This window comes from Monodelphis domestica, chromosome 5, assembly GCF_027887165.1.
Source record: "Monodelphis domestica isolate mMonDom1 chromosome 5, mMonDom1.pri, whole genome shotgun sequence".
Classification (NCBI taxonomy): domain Eukaryota; kingdom Metazoa; phylum Chordata; class Mammalia; order Didelphimorphia; family Didelphidae; genus Monodelphis; species Monodelphis domestica.
Genome location: NC_077231.1, coordinates 6,028,279 through 6,044,463, shown reverse-complemented (window position 1 = coordinate 6,044,463; position 16,185 = coordinate 6,028,279). Strand labels below are relative to the sequence as shown.

The 16,185-nt window shown below is 57.4% G+C and overlaps 1 protein-coding gene across 5 annotated transcripts in view; it reads left to right on the top strand.

Annotated features, from left to right (window-relative positions):
* The first annotated feature begins 225 nt into the window (after positions 1 to 225).
* SHANK3 (SH3 and multiple ankyrin repeat domains 3) overlaps positions 226 to 16,185 on the top strand; it is a 69,278-nt gene continuing 53,318 nt past the window's right edge. For 4 of the 5 annotated variants that reach the window (XM_056797507.1, XM_056797506.1, XM_056797502.1 and 1 more), the window contains exons 1-12: positions 226 to 368; positions 2,155 to 2,994; positions 3,983 to 4,186; positions 4,689 to 4,760; positions 5,089 to 5,197; positions 5,299 to 5,450; positions 5,543 to 5,710; positions 5,863 to 5,979; positions 6,146 to 6,223; positions 6,397 to 6,463; positions 11,281 to 11,605; positions 14,726 to 14,973. In XM_056797507.1, the coding sequence (XP_056653485.1) occupies positions 2,602 to 2,994; positions 3,983 to 4,186; positions 4,689 to 4,760; positions 5,089 to 5,197; positions 5,299 to 5,450; positions 5,543 to 5,710; positions 5,863 to 5,979; positions 6,146 to 6,223; positions 6,397 to 6,463; positions 11,281 to 11,605; positions 14,726 to 14,973 (1,933 nt within the window). In that variant the 5' untranslated portion in view covers positions 226 to 368; positions 2,155 to 2,601. Of the gene's footprint in view, positions 369 to 896; positions 1,091 to 2,154; positions 2,995 to 3,982; positions 4,187 to 4,688; positions 4,761 to 5,088; positions 5,198 to 5,298; positions 5,451 to 5,542; positions 5,711 to 5,862; positions 5,980 to 6,145; positions 6,224 to 6,396; positions 6,464 to 11,280; positions 11,606 to 14,725; positions 14,974 to 16,185 lie in introns of those variants that run through there. The other variant, XM_056797503.1, reaches the window with a different exon arrangement.

The following is a 16,185-nucleotide window of genomic DNA, read 5'->3' as shown; positions in this document are numbered from 1 at the left end:
GAGCTGGGCCAGAGGAAATTCAATCCTGGTCTTTTCTAAGGTGTTTCCTGTCGATAAGGCAGTCCAACCTTCCTTTATCCTGACCCCGCCCCCATCCCTCACCCCCTCTTGTCTTCTCCTCTATGGTCACATATCCTGCTCTCCCTCTCCCCCCTCCCCAGTACTGTCCACCCCCTGCTAACCCAGCCCAGCCCAATAGTCACTGGCCTTGAAAAGGACTGGTCATCCCAAAGCAGGAGTGGGGGGAGTCTTCCTGCCCCTGGGGAGGAAAGATTCCAGGCTCCTGGGCAGCCTGAGGGACAGACAGCTTCCTTCATACACCCTAACTGACTTTAAGGAGGAAGCAGGAGCCACAGAGGAACAGAGGGGTTAGTGGGGACCCAGATTGCCCATAGGCCTGTGGGTAGGGGATAATGGGAATGTTCTGGGGAAGAGACCAGTAGGTTTTGTTCTGTGGGAGATGGGCCTGGGGAATAAAGGGCTTGATCTTTCTGGGTAGTGGGGGCTAATTGGTGGGAGAGGATGCTTTCTTTGCTTAATGAGGGGCTGCCCTCTATGGGGTGTTTCAGGGCTATTCTCTTTGGGGGAACCAGGAGTTATAGTTATCTAGAAGGTCAGAATGACCTTTTGGGAGAATCAAAGGCCTTTGGGGTGGGGATCAGTCTGATTTCTCTTGGGAACGAAGCAGCACTGTCCTCTCAGAAGGTTAGGGACTGAGGGGGGTGGGGGTGGTCTGCTCTCTGGGTGGGAAGGAGCTGATTTCTGGGGGGTGGGGTGGGCCAGATATATTCTTTCTGGTATTAGTGGCTGGTCACTCCGGAAGAGGCAAGGAAGATTAGGGAGTCAGAAGCTTATTTCTTTGGGAGTGGGGGGGGGGAGGAGTAAGAGCCTGGTGAGGAGGGCAGAGGATATCCTCGTTGGTGGTCAGGGGCTGACCCCTTCAGAGGGGGTTAAGTAGTCCTCTGACCTCTGGAGGCTCAGAGGCTATGGGGGCCTGTCAAGAGCTGTACTCTATAAGGAGGGGTCAGAAGATAATTTCTCCGCGATGAGGAGACCGGTTTACCTCGTGGGGAAGGAGTCATTTCTCTGGGTAATAATCAGTGGCGATTCTCTCCGTGTGAGGTGGCCAGGAGTTGATGGGGTGTGTGTGGGGTGGGTGAGTGGGTGGGGGTGGAGTGTGGATTAGGGACTGTTCTTCCTGGTAGGCGACAGGGTAGATCTTTGGGACCAGTGTTTCAGCGACTGTTCTCTCGCGGGGATCAGTGGGTGGTTGGGATTTCTTCAGGAGGGGCCAAAGGCTTATGGAGGCTGGGGAGGGACTCCTCCAAGGGGAAGCAAGTGTCGTGCTTTGGGAGGGGGTGCAGAGGGTGATAGGGAGGAGGGTAGTGGTCTCTTTTATCTGGGGCAGCAGGGGTTTCGGGCTAGGGAGGGGTCGGCAGGATATCTGCGGGAGGAGCCCTCTAGGAATGGTGTACTACGGCTATTCGGCCCGGTCCGAGCCTGTTTCCTCCAGAGGAACAAGGGACAGCTCAGGTTCTGGGCTGTTCTGGGTTGGATCCGGGGCTGTTCTCTAGGGCGGGGGCGGGGGTGGGGCGTCTGCGAGAGTTTCTAGTCTTCGCTCCTGGTCTCCCGCCCCCCTTCCGCCCACTCGCCCCCCCTCGCGTTGCTATGACAACGTGTAAAACTAAAAATCACTCCCGAGTGGCAGGAGGCTCTGAGCACCCCCTCCTCTCCGCTCCCCCCTCCCCACGCAGCAACGCCCCCACCCCGTCGTTACTATGGTGACGGGGGGCAGGTGGAAATCCTGGATGGGGGGGTAGAGATGGAAGGGGGTTGGGGGGGGACAGAGAACAAACTCCCTGAACTAGACTTCTGGCGGGGGGAGGTGATGGTGGTGGAAGGCACATAAGGAGTTAAACCTCTGGGAAAACTTCACCCTTTTTGGATGGAAATCAGCCCCCCCTTTAACCCTTGCCGGGCCTCAGGAATAGAGAGGCCCCGAGCAGGCGGGGAGGGGCCGCTATTTTCCCCCTCCCCGGGCCTTTCCAGAGGAATGGGGGGAGGGGGGAACCCGCTGCCCCCTCCCCAGTTAACTCCAATTTCTTTATTTTCTCCCCCTCTTATCTTCTTCCCCTTTCCCCTGTATCTTTACAGGCCTCTCTGCCCGGCGCCCCCACGACCCCCATCCCTGCCCCTGTCCCCTGCAGGCCTTAAGCGCTCTTGGTTGAAGAGCCCCGTCCCCATTCCGATCTGGCTATCAGATCCCCAGACCCTAAGCCCCCAACACCCTTCCCCTCTTCTGTACCCCCAGGGCCCAGTCCCCTCAGGCCTCCCAACCCTCATCAGACCCCCTGAGTAGTCCTCTGACCCTCCTCCATCCTTTGAGGACCCCTGCACTTGGGTCTGCCGTATGCCCCCACTCTCCCTCCCCAGAGATCCTCCAGCCCGACCCTCTCTCCCTCGTGGGACCCCCCCAGGTCCCCTCCAGGACCTAGGTTCTAGCCCCCCTCCCCCCGGGCCCCAGCTCACCGCCCCCGCCCCCCGGGAACGAAGGCGCCGGAGCCGGAGCCGGAGCCGGAGCCGGAGCCGGAGCCCGAGCCCATGCCGCTGAGTCGCTCAGCCAACGCCGCCCCCGCCTCCCCCTCCCTTTTCCCCGTCCCCGCCGAGCCCCTGGCGCTGCCCGCCCCGGCCTCGGGCCCGGGCCCGGCGTCCCCCTCCCCTTCTCCTTCCCCTTCCCCCTCTCCGGGCCCCGGCCCGGCCCCCTCCCCCCTCCCTCGCAGCGCGGCCCCGGCGGCGGCGGCGGCGGCTGCGGGGGGGTCTGGGGGGGCGGGGCGGAGCGGGGAGTCCCCGCACGACTCGCTCCGGGCCCCGGGAGTGGCCAGCCCCGGCCCGGGCCCCGGCCCCGGCCCCGGCCCCGGCCCCGGCCCCGGCATGGATGGCCCGGGGGCTAATGCCGTGGTGGTCCGCATCGGCATCCCGGACCTGCAGCAGACGGTGAGTTGAGCCTGGTCCGTTGGGCCGCCCTGGCCGGGGACCCCCTTCTTCACCCCACCCCGATCTCCACCTCTAGACCGCTGCCCTAGCCTCTGGATCTTCTCTTTCCAGCCCTGGACAACCCCCTCCTCCCAGCGGCCGACCCCCTCTTCTTCTCAGCCCGGGTTCTCCCCACCCCCTCCGCCCCAGCTCCGAAACCTCCTCCCAGCCGCAGGATCTCCACCCCCCAATCCCTGGACCTCCTCTCAGCCCCGGGACACCCTCCCCCTAGCCCCCGGACCTCCTCTCAGCCCGGGAGACCGCCCTTCCCTCGCCCCGGGACTCTGCCTCCTGCTCTAGGACCCCCTCTCCTTGTTCTCCTTGTTCCCTTGACCTCCTCCCGGCCCTAGGACCAGCCCTCTCACTCCCGTTCCTGGAATCACTGTGTGTTCCCTCTTTCCTTCCCAGCCCCTGGGAGCCCTGGGACTCACTTCCCCGCCCTCTCCCCCTCCTCATGCCCGGGAATGGCTATTTCCAGTCCTCTATTTTCCTGGACCGCCCTAGCTCTTCCCTTCCCTCCTCAAGGAGCCCCCAGAATCCGTGGTCAGCCCCGCTCTCAGTCCTGGGGGTCCCTGTTCATTTCCAGACCAACTGCAGCCTGGGCATTCCTTCGGACCCCCGGCCTCTTTCCACTGGACTCCTGCCCAAGTTCGCCCCCAAACCTCCACCTGGGCCCTCTTCTCTTCCAGTCAGTCCTGCCCCCCCCCCCCTTTTCCCCTATCCCCTCCTAAGGCCGGGATTCCTCACCCTGCCCCCATTCCAGATCTCTCCCCCCATCAGGCGGGGCAGTCCTAAGCCCCGCCCCCACGGAGCCCTCCTTCGGTTCATCGGTCGCCAGTAGGGGGCGTAACTAAAATGAGAATTCGAGGACCCCCCCCCCCCGGAGCTGCGAAGGTGTTGCGGGGCGCGCTCCGGCTATTCTCAGTCACCCTTTCCCTCTCGTTCCCAGAAATGTCTGAGACTGAACCCCGATGCGCCCGTGTGGGTGTCCAAGCAGCGGGTGCTCTGCGCCCTCAACCACAGTTTGCAGGATGTGCTCAACTACGGCCTCTTCCAGCCCCCCTCTCAGGGGCGGGCAGGCAAGTTCCTGGACGAGGAACGCCTGCTGCGCGACTACCCGCCCAACCTGGACACGCCCCTACCCTACCTGGAGGTGGGGCTCCTGGAGGGGGCGGGGCTAGGGAGGGAGTCCTTGGCCTGAGAGACTGACAGGTGTCGGCCTGGGGGTGTAACGTACTGTACGGAGGTTGTGTGTATGAGAGACAGAGACCGAGAGGGAGGGGAGGGGGAGAGGGACGGAAGAAGGCAGAGAGGGATGTGTGTAGGCAGTGGGAGGTGTGTGCGTGTACACAGGGGGAGGGTTGTCCAATGAGAGGTGTCTATAAGATGGGAGGCTGTGCCCAGTGGGGTGAGTCTGGGGCCAGTGAGGGGGATGGGTAGAGCCGAGTGAGGCTGTGTGGCCACAGGGGTGGGGGCAGTGCGTGTTCCCTGAAGGCCTTTAGATCTGAGCTGGGGAGCCCCCAGAGGCGAGGCAGGGAGCATGCCAGGGCCCTGTTCCCTGTAATCACTGCAGCTTGTGGGGTGGGACGGGTTTGGGGAAGTCGGTGACTGGGCTGAAACCTGCCCCTCCCTCTTTCTCCCCCTGCATTGGACAGTTCCGCTACAAACGCAGAGTTTACACCCAGAGCCTGCTGGATGATAAGCAGTTTGCAAAGCTACACACCAAGGTGATGTTCCCCAGAACCCTTCGAGTGGCATTGAGGGCTGCGCCAGGGTCTGCCCGAGTTCATTCTATCCAATCCCCAGGCTCTCCCCTAGCTCAGACCAGGGCTCCGAGCTCTCCGGAAGGACCCAGGAGCATGAGCTTCCTCAGTGCCTTTGCCCTCCTCTCCCCCCGGGGTTCCGGCTTCAGTCTCTCCCCATTGGGATACGCTGAGGGGGACAGTTAGGTGGGCTGATGGCTTAGGGTGGCTGAGACTCATGGAGCCTGGGAGACAGTGGCAGGGACAAGGGGCCCAGCTAACAGGCCAAGGCTGACACATGTTGGTATCCTAGGCAAACCTTAAGAAGTTTATGGAATATGTCCAGCTTCACAGCACAGACAAGGTGGCCCGGCTTCTGGACAAGGGGCTGGACCCCAACTTCCATGACCCTGACACAGGAGGTAAGTGGCCAAGGTGGGGCAAGGGAGGCAGCCCAACTCTGACCTTTACTGAGGCCTGAGCTGAGGGTCTCCATTCTGTCCTGTGCTACACTGATTCCCAGAGTGCCCTCTGACCCTGGCTGCCCAGATGGATGGTGCCACAGATTTACTAAAGGTTCTGAGGAATGGTGGGGCTCATCTGGACTTCCGAACTCGGGATGGGCTGACAGCCTTGCACATTGCCACCCGCTGCCGGAACCCCAATGCTCTGACGGTCGGTGTGGGGAAAGGACCCTGGGGAGGAGGCACGGGGGAGAAAGAGGGAGCCTGAGGCTTTGGTGACTCTGAGCCGCCATCTCCCTATAGACCCTGCTGGACCTTGGGGCATCCCCAGACTACAAGGACAGCCGTGGCCTGACCCCCCTATATCATAGCGCCCTAGGGGGTGGGGACCCCCTCTGCTGTGAGCTCTTGCTCCATGACCATGCACAAATTGGGACAGCTGATGAGAATGGATGGCAAGAGATCCACCAGGTGAGGGGCCAAGGGAGTTTCTGGGTATAGTGGGGTTAGAAAGGTGGCACTGGAGAAAGTTGCAAGACTTCCATGGAGGAATCAGGGAGTGAGGGGACTTAAGGGGACCAAGTATCCTCTTTAATCCTATTCTCTGCCCTTCTCACCTTTAGGCCTGTCGATTTGGTCATGTCCAGCACCTAGAGCACTTGCTGTTCTATGGGGCTGACATGCGGGCCCAGAATGCATCAGGAAACACAGCCCTGCACATCTGTGCCCTGTACAATCAGGTGGGGTGTGTGTGCATGCGTGCGTGCGTGCATGCATGCATGTGTGTGTGTGTGTGTGTGTGTGTGTATGTGTGTGTACACCAGTTTTCTGCTTCTGCTTCCAGTCCCTAATCTACTTCTGTTTGAACCTGACCATGGGCTTCTCTTCCCTCTCTCTTACAACCAGGAGAGCTGTGCCCGGGTTCTCCTCTTCCGGGGAACTAATAAAGATGTTCGTAATTATAACAGCCAAACAGCCTTTCAGGTATGGGGCACAGCAGGAGCTGTGGGTTAAAGTAGGGAGCTGTTTGGGGTTAAAGTAATGGGGACGTTGTCTCATGGGCCTGGGCAAATGGATGAGGATTAGGGAAGTGGGGTGGTTGGGGGGGTCAGCAGAGAGAAGTTGATGGCTGACTCACTTCACCTTTTTGCCCTAAGGTGGCCATCATTGCTGGGAACTTTGAACTTGCTGAGGTTATCAAGACTCATAAGGATTCTGATGTTGGTGAGTCCTTGCCTTCCTCCTTTCCTCTCCCTGCATTAGTGTCACTAGGGCTTGTGGGTTCACTTGGGGCCAGCAAAGGTCCCTAGTCAAGATGGGGAGAATCTTCACTGGGATCAGAAAGGACCAGATGGGGGCCCTGGGAATCAGAGTGATAGTAGGAATCTTTGGATGTGAGGGGCGAAGAGTGGGTTCAGAAGGGAGGGTCAATGAGGGAAAATGGAGCCAAGAGAAGGTCAATGAGGATTAGAAGGAACTGATGATTTCCATTGACCACGACATCTCCTCTGGTTTTAATTCTTTACTCTTTCCTTGGTCTGGCCCCAGAGTCTGTGGTCAGTTGGTTCCCACATCTAAACTGCCTGGTCAGTGGCCCTGGAAGAGTGGCACAGTATAGAGGGGAGCAGGGTGAAGATACAGAATTTATTAGGAATAAGAGAGTTGGGCAAGACGGAGAGGAGGTGTCTTCAGTAGTGGCCAAAACCCCAGCTCCAACCCAGCTCTGATGCTTGCTGGGTAACCCTTTTGCTCTGCCCTTCACTTTTGGCTCATCTCTAACATAGGGATGAGAAGACTTGTGATTTCCTTCAGGGTGACAAAGGAAAACATTGATGAGCAGCTAGTGGACTAGAAATGGCCTTTGTTCTTCTTGGCTAATGCCATCAGGATGACTGAAACATTTGGGCTGGGAGAAGGGTGGCATTGGATAACTGGAGTTTGTGTTTCTTCTGCCTTGATGTTGGGTTGACATTAAGATTGAATTTGGGTTAGGGCTAGCTTTGAGTTCAGGTTGAAATCCAAGGAAGGATCACAGTTCATGCATATCTTTGGGCCATTCTCAGGGCCATGGTTGATCTTTGAGTTCAAGCCAGAGGTATTGGTAGTTCTCACCACCTGTCCCCCACTTGGGATTCATTTGAGGGCAGAGAATGATGTCTTCAAGACCATCTGTTGGGAGGGTGATCCCAAGTCCTGATGTAGTTTTGGAGTGTAGCAGCTATTCTGTTCCTGTGCCCAAGCCCTGGGGCCAGAAGATCAGGTGAGACTCAATACAAGATGATTGTGTGGTTCAGGGTGGGCTTTGCATCTGGTGGATTCTGTCTTTGTCTACGGTCCGGGTTAGGTTAGAATTGGAGTTGAGGTTAAGGTTGGGACACATTCAAGGCTGTGACCACTGAAAGGGTGGTGCAGGGAGGGCCCTGATGTAGGCAGCTTTCCTTCGGGGGGAGGTGCCATTTGTGGAACTCCCAGTGAATGACACTCTGGAATGTTATTCTCTTATAAATTCCCTTATTTTAGATGACAACCCAATGGCTTATGGGGCCCTATCCAGCGAGGAGTTGGGTATTAGGGACAATGAGCCCTTGGCTTGCTTAGAGCTTGCATATATCCTGCCCTGGTTCTGGGATATTAGGGAAAGGACTCGCCAGGAAGCCTTGGTTTTCCTCCAGACTCTGACTCGAGGCTTGTACCTGGACAGTTTCCCCATATCTGTCAAATGAGAGGTGGGCTAGACTTTTGGGTGCTCCTCCCAGTGGCAACCCTTCATGGTCCTCTGATTTTGTAAGATGGGAGAATGGAGGCCAGATCTGAACAATGTGTCAGGGCATCCAAATTGCTTCTTTTCATCAAGTTCGTGTGTGTGTGTGTGTGTGTGTGTGTGTGTGTGTGTGTGTGTACTCCCGCGTGCGGGTGCGCGCTCTTTATATACTTGTGCATGTGCACATAACAAGGCAACATGGTGTGGCGGGTCTGTTGGAATCAATGATAGTAAAAGCTCATCATGGCTAACATTTCTGTAGCACCTACAATGTGCCGGGCACTGTCCCAAGTGCTTTACAATTATTATCTCATTCGATCTCCACAACAACCTGGAGGATAGGTGCTATTGTTATCCCCATTTTACTAATGAGGAAACTCAGGCCAATAGAAGATAAATGACTTGAACAGAGTCTCAAAGTAAGTGTCTGAAGCTGGATTTGAATTCAGGTCTTCCTAATTCTAGGCCCAGGGCTCTGTCTACTTCACCACCTGCTTTGAATACTGGCTCTGACTCAGTTGAACTATGAGATGTATCGGACAAGTTATTGACCTTCCCTGGGCTTCCTTTGTGAAGTCCTCATCATGGACCTGTTGTGAGGTGGGGGTGGGGGAGCGTGTTGACCTATTAGGAGCTCAATCAGTCCTGACACCAGCTTTGACCCTGAGACTCCAAAGTGAAAAATGCATGGACCCTGGGTCAGGGAACCTGCAGAGAGGGAGGAGATCAGTGGAGATACTTCCCTAGGCATGGAGTAGCTCGAGTGGCTATCAGAAGGGTTTCTGGTGGCAAAGGGTCTGGCACTGTTGCTTCCAGAATGAACTGAGTCCACCTGAGTTCCAAAGTGTGGTGTGAGTGAGAGTGGAATTGGCAGTTCGGAAGGGCAGAGCTTGGAGATTCTGGGGTAGATGATGGGATGGACAGCCAATTCTCTGGTGGTTAGGGAGCCTGAGAGAGCCTGGGAGGGGCCAGGCAGGGAGAGACCTTTAGGGGGTGGTCCCTGAAGTAGAAGGGCTAGAGGGGGACAAGACCATGGCGCTGAGGAATAGAATTGCAAACGAGGCATCATCCAGGAGGTGTCTTCTGTCTTTATGGAAGTCTTCCTTGAGGACATTGTGCCCAGCCTCCTTGTGGGTGACACGGTAGTGGGGCAGGCTACTGTCTGATTTCCTCACTTTGAGTCTTTAATATTGGAAAGAAGGTGTGACCCTGTGAGTTAGGACCCTGGACTTGGATTTCTCCCTCAGAGGTCAGGTTAGGGTGTCATAATTCCATCCCATAGTGTGATCAGGATCTCTGTCTCTGTCTCTCTGTCTTTCCCTCCCTCCCTTGTTTCCTCTCCCTACCTGTGTGGTCATGGGAACATTTGCATTTTGTGGTGTGCCCTGTATGAGATGTTTTCCGTGGTCTGATCATTCTGATAATGTGCTTTGTCCTGTGCCCCCATCACCATTCTCATGTGTAGCCTGATGATCAGTGCTCTCTCGGCCTCTTGTCTTTCCATCTGACTAGACGGTCTGGCTCTCCATCTGGACTCATTCCGGCACAAAACTGGAGGAGCCCCTTGACCTTTGCTCTCCTTTGGGCTGATTAGTAGTCTCTTACCAGCTCCCCTTGACCAGGATCGGTCACGTGACCCGGTCCCCGTTCTCTTCCTGAGCCCAAGCTGTGATCTCTCATGACAAGTCGATAAGAAAGTGAGGAAGTATTTATTATATATTTATTTTGTACCTCCTAGTGCTAGGTACTATGTGCTAAGCTGCTCTTGAATGTGGCCTAGTCAGCCTTCTCAGACGTGGCCTGATCAGTGTTTTCTCCTGTGTCCTCTCGTGTGGCCCATCTCATGTAGAGTGTGTACTGGAAACACTGAAGAGAGCCTAGGATGGTCTGTTTGGAGGCTGAGAGATAGAGCCTCCCTGCCTTCAAAGTCAGCATATTTTTTTCTTCTAGAGCAGAAATTTGAAGAAACTTGGGACAAGGGAGGTGGGACTTGCAAAAAGTTTGTTTTCATTCGGTTGAAGAAACAGAGGTCCTGGATCTGAGGGGAGGTCTCTGTTTAGTCTCTCTTTACCTCCAGGCCCGAGAGAGTCCATCTTCACTTCTAAGTGTCCCCCAATTCTCCTTGGTACCTTGAGCTCCTGGCTGTGAAGGATACAGAGAAGTGGCCACATTCAAAATGGCCAGACACTAATGCAAGGCTGGGCTGTTAGAGGTGTGGCATCCAGGCCTGGTTCCTGTGTTCCTTTGAGAGGCAGCATCATGTGGTGGCTAGGACACTTGGATAGATCCTTAGCAGTTGTGTGAACCTGGCTATGTCACTTCATGCCTCCACCTCAGTTTGGGGTTTGGATTTGATGGCTTCTGAGGTTCCTTCCAGCTCAGAGCTAGGATGCTCTTGGGGTCCCTCATCTCCATGGTGAACATCTCCCCCGGGTCTGCACTCTGATCACAGGGACAGATGGAACAGCAGCCTGACCACCATTCAGATGTTCTCCAGGGTTGCCAGTCAGTGATTCTGGGTGCTCATGGGTGAAGCTGGGATTCCTGGGCCCTGAACTAATGCTGGGGGTTGAGGCCCTGCCGTAAATTCTGTGCACCGACAGAGAAGGACAAACACTGCTGGGAATTCATGGATGATGGTCGGGCTTGCGTATCTTGAAGGTTAATATCAGAGCTTACCTTCCTAAGGTGGTGGGTAATGTCCAAGCTTACGTGCACTAATGAGGAATATCGAACCTCCCAGGTGCCAGGGGACTGCCCTGCTTGGCTGGCTGATGCCGCAGCTTCCATGCTTTGCCAGGTGATGTGGTCAGAGCTGAGACTCATTAAGGAGAGAGTGAGACTTGGATGTCCTGCTGGGGAATAGCAGAGTTTATGGTTTTTCCCGAATAATGCCAGGGTTTGTGTATGTTGATGGGGAATGTTAGAACTCCTCTGTGCCTTTGGGTAATGTCAGCATGACGGGTAATACTGGAGATTACATGGTAATGCCAGGCCTGGGTTGAATCAGTGGGTAGGACTGGCACTTGTATATGCTGATGGCTAATGTCACTGTTTACATGTGCTGATGAATAATTTCAGAATCTGTATGCAATGATGGGAAATGTCCGAGCACATTGATGGAGAACATCTGGGCTAGTGGGCATTCATGGGTAATGCGAGCACTTATTCATCTGTGCTGATGGCTAATACTAGAGTTTTGCTGTGGATGGGTAGTATCAGAGTGGGGAAATCTCTGGGGGGCCCCAGACCTCCCCTCATTTCATGCCCCCTCTTCTAGTGCCATTCCGGGAGACTCCTAGCTACGCAAAGCGGCGACGTCTGGCGGGTCCCAGTGGCTTGGCCTCTCCGAGGCCTCTGCAGCGCTCAGCCAGTGATAATGATCTAAAAGCTGAAGCTCGGTCTGGCCCCTCCCCTGGACCCTCACTCAGAAGCCTCCCGCACCAGTTACTGCTCCAGATGCAAGAAGCAGGCATGGGGCCTGTGGGTGGGGTCCGGGGACCCCAAAGCCGATCCCCATCCCTTCAGCGTCTGCAAGAGGAGAAGGAGAGGGACAAGGATCCCGGTGGTCACACCCTGGTCAGAGGAGGTCGAAGCAAGAGCAGGTAGGATATGGGTCAGGGAATGAGGGGCTTTGGAGAGAGGGAAGTGAGGGGTTAGGGATGTGGCCAAGGAAAAGTATGGGGACGGCTGAGGTGGTCGAGGTGGGAAGAAAGGGGGAATGGTGACCATAGAAAGAGCTGGTCACAGGCTCATGGCAGAAGGGGTGGGAAGGTGCCCCTTATGGTTACAGACTAGTCCCAGACTTCATGGCTTTATCTGTTTTTGTTAGGTGGCCCCTGATTGGGCAGCTCCCTGTTTGTTAGGATCCATCCTATTTGCTCTTTGGGTGTCTTCCTCAGTCCTGCTGGCTTTTTGGGCTCTCATTCCTAGGGCCCCCACCCCTAGCAAGTAGGGGAGAATGGGAGAGGGTGGGGAAGCCCAGGATGACAGCAGCTTAAAGAATATGACTAGTCTCAGGAGATGGGGACACGTATAAATTTGGGACAGTATTATTTCTGGTGTTGGTAGTGCTGGGAGTTTATTCAGCAATTATGAGAGTGGCAATGTAAGGTAATCAGAAAGTACTGGATGGGAGTCAGGACACCTGGCTCCCAGTCCCAGATATGCCAGTCTTTAGCCCTGTGACTGGTCACCTAAGTAATTTCTCTCTGGGCCTCTAGCAGATAACCCTGAAGGTGTTGTCTAGGTCTGAAATCTTTGGAGAGCATCTGAGAGTGACTAGATGTGTGACCTTGGCCAAGTCCCCTTAACCTCTCTAAACCTCAATTTCTTCATCTGTAAAATGAAGAAGGGGATGGATTTGATAGGTCCTTCCTGCCTGTTATTGTTGCCTTCTGTATACTCAGTAGCTTTGTTCTCAGTTGCTTTAGTGGAGTCAGGAGAAAAGCTAAGGCCTGCCTGCCATCAGGGAGCTCTCCTTCCAGACCAAGAAAGGATAGGGATCTGCCTCAGACCCCGGCCTTGTGGGGCTCACAGACTGGGGAAACTGAGGGACAGCCCCATCTGGGGCAGGCAGAGACAAAGAAGGCCTAGACCCTAGGGAACTCACAAGCAAGGGAGACCTGCCTTCTGAGACCTTCCAGGCTAGAGGACAGAGGAGAAACTGTCCGAGGTCCTGAGCTCCGGAAGCTCAGGCTATCATTTTCCTGTAGGCTATATGTGCTGAAAACAACTGGGTGGGTCCTAGGGGAAAGGCTGTCTTACAGATGGCAGTGCTGTGGCTAGGCCTCTGAGAGAGGTGGGATTGGGAGGGTGTATGGAGGAGAACAGAGCCACAGGAAGCTGGGCCAGCCTGGAAGAGAACCAGAAATGCCAGGCTGCACTCTCAGGCAGTGACAGCCATTTGGGGGGGGCCAGGGGAGTCTCATAGCATGGTTTTTAGGTTTGGGGAAGATTACAGAAGCAGATAAAGGGGTGACAAAGGCTTAAATTAGGCAGGAGCCTGCTGGACGGAGGAAGGAAGGGCAGAGCCCAGCTGTTAGGACATATGGGTCAGGGAGGCTTCTTGCCTTCTAGTTCTGGGAGCTAGGAGGATGGAGCTGCCTTGGAGAGAAACGGAGAGGCTGAGAAAAGGTGAAGGCTGTGCTGGAAAGAGAATGGAGTCAGTTCTGTTGGAGGTGACAGTGAGACAGTCAGATGGATATGCCCAGCAGACAGTTGGCAGTGTTTGTATGTGGCTGAGGGTGGTCAGAGCAAATACCTGGCTGAAACCAGAAGGGCCCTCAGTGGCCTCCTACCCAAGTGTCAGAGTAACAGAGTGCCCTTAAAGGCCAACGGCTCTGCTCCCATCCTTTGTCAGGTGAAGAGACAGAGGTTCATAGAGCTTCAGTGACTTGCCCAGGGTCATCCAGAAATTATTTGTCGGAGGTGGGACTTGACCTCAGGCCACCTTTATGCCTTTCTATGTCCAGGCCCAAAGTACATTAGCTTTTCTTAAGCGCATCCTGGGCATTTGTGGCTCAAACAGATCTTTTCCACCTGACCTCTGGACTTATCTAGGCAGGAGGCTGTTTTTTTTTTTAACCCAAACCTTGGAAGTCCTTTGAAGGGAAGCGCTGGGGAGTCACCTGCAAATGTTCTCTGAAGACCAGAGAGTGGATGGAATGGAGGGGCTGTAGAGGGCCAAGGGCTGTCTGGCTGGTGGAGGAGGGGAAGGCCAGGGAGAGACTGTATGAGGGCTAGAGGCCAGAGGGAGAAGCGAAGGGAACAGAGAAGAGACCTCAGCAGAGGGGATGGGGACCGGGGAAGGGGGGCGGGGTCGCTGGGCTCGTGCTCCTTCTCCTTGGGGGGTCCCGCCCCCCAGCCCTCCCGAGTTCCAGAATCCGTGCTCTGGGGACAGCTCTGTGTGGTGCCGGAGTGCTGGGGCCCCGAGGGGGGGGGGGGAGCTCCGAGGTCCTGGTGGCCTTCAGGGCGGGCGGGCTCTGCTGTGGCGCCTCAGGCTTCCTTCCCCCGCTGAGTCCGGGCTCTCCCGCCCCGCCTCCCACCCCAGGGCCCTAGATGCTGCCCGCTGGCCCGCAGAGGGGAGGGGTCCCCGGTGCGGCCGCCGCAGCGGGCAGGGAGCAAAGGAAGCCGGGCGCTCCCGGGAGCGCAGCCCCGCGGTGGTGGCGGGTCCGTGCGCCCTGAGCCGGCGCTGACGGGAGGGAATTGGGGGGCGGCGGCGAGGGCGGGGGAGCAGGCAGGGGAGGGGAGGAGAGCAGAGGGGCGGGGCGGCCGGCGGCCGTGCGCTGGTAGCGGCGGCGGCGGCGGCGGCGGCGCGGGCCGGGGGGCGGGCGGGCAGGCGGGCGCAGTGGCCAGGCGCGGGGCGCCGAGGAGCGGGGAGCGGGGAGCCGAGCCCGGCGCATGGAGCGGCGGCGGCCGCGGGCCCGGCCCCCGGCGGGCGGGCGGCGGCGGTGGCGGCAGCAGCAGCAGCGGGAGGCCCAGGAGGCGGCAGCGGCTGGGGCGGCCCCGGTCGGCAGCCCCGGGCGGCGGACGCTGCGGCTGCGGCTGCGGCTGCGGCTGCGGCTGCGGTGAGGCCGGCGGGGCCGGAGGAGCAGGGGGCCGGGCCCAGGCCGAGGCTGAGGCCGCGGCCGGGGCGCCATGGCCATGACCGAGGCCCCAGGCGCCGGCTTCGCCTGCGAGCTGCCCGCGGGCATCGCCTCTGTCACCTATGTGTTTGTCTACAGCCCGAGCGGCCCCGGCGGCGGCCCTGGAGGAGGAGGAGGAGGAGGCAGCGGCGGCGGCGGCCCGGGCGCCCTGGGCCCCGCGGCGGCCACCAGCCCTGCGCCCGCGCCCGCCCCGTCGCCCGCGCCGCCCCGGGGCCCGAAGCGCAAACTTTACAGCGCGGTCCCCGGCCGCAAGTTCATCGTGGTGAATGCGCACAGCCCGCGGGGCGAGGGCGAGATCCCGCTGCACCGCGGCGAGGCTGTTAAGGGTGAGCCAGCCGCCCGGGGGGAGGGGGGGTAAGGGGGCGGGGAGGCTGAGGGACTGGCAGGGGCCTCGGGGCGGCAAGGGAGACGGACCGACAGGCGAACGGAGAGCCCACCGACAGCCCCGGCGGGAGGGAGGGATGGCGCTCGGGCCGAGGCTGCATCCTACAAAGGTGAGTGGGGGAGGGGGACTAGGGACTGGAGAGCTGGAAGAGGGGGGTGTGTCACTGGGGGAATGGGAGGGGCCTTAGGGCCCTCTAGAGGCTCCCTGGATCCTTAGGATGGGCAACTGCTGCTGCTCCAGGAATCCCATGGGTCACTCCAGAGGGGTCTTGACTCTGCTGGGGCTTCTGGATCGCTCTGAGAGGTCCTGGGGCCCTGTTTGGGGGTTTCCAGTCACTAGGAGTCTCTGGGGTCACTGGCTTGGGGTAACTCTGTTAGTATGGGGGGCTCCCTCTGCTACCGTAGGGCATCTCAATGTCACTAGAGAGGGGATTTTCCTTGTCACTCTTAGGAGGGTGACCTTCTGTCACTCTAGGGTGTGTCTGGGCCACTGTGAGGGGAGCCCCTGTGCCCCCCTCTACCAGGGGCCCTTGGAATTCAAGTGGTTCTCCTGTCGCTGTGCCAGTCTGAGGGGATGGCTGTTACCATGAGTGGTCTCAGGATCACTGTCATTATGGAGGCTTCTGTCCTGTGTTGGAATGTCATTCATTTTCACTAGGGGGGTCCTTGTATAATTATGGGGGCTGTTACTGTCCTTCAGTGTCCTAGGGGGAGGTTGCTGGCTTCTGATCCTGGGGTCTGGGATTGTGGGTTTTTAAAACAATCTCTTTTGCCAGCTGTATTTTAGTGTAATTCTTTCCCTTCGTAATCAGCCATATTTCATTTGATTCATTTAAAACTCTGATTTTGAGAAGGGATCCATAGGCTTCCCCATACTGCCTGTATGGTGGTCCAGGACACATCAAGGGCCAAGGACTGCTGCTGAAGAGTGGCTCATTGTCCCTTGGCCTGGGAGGAGTGACGATACTGCTAGGAGGAGCTCCCCTGTGTAGGAGCCCCTCTGTTACTTCAGGGAGTCCTGATGTCACCACTGGAGTGTCTCTGTCAATCTGGGGTGCCTTGTAAATAGAGCTGGTCCTTGGGTCACTCTGGGGGACCCAATGGTTTTATACACGACGTCTCTTGGGATGCTCTTTTCTCCCTCAAGGAGGCAC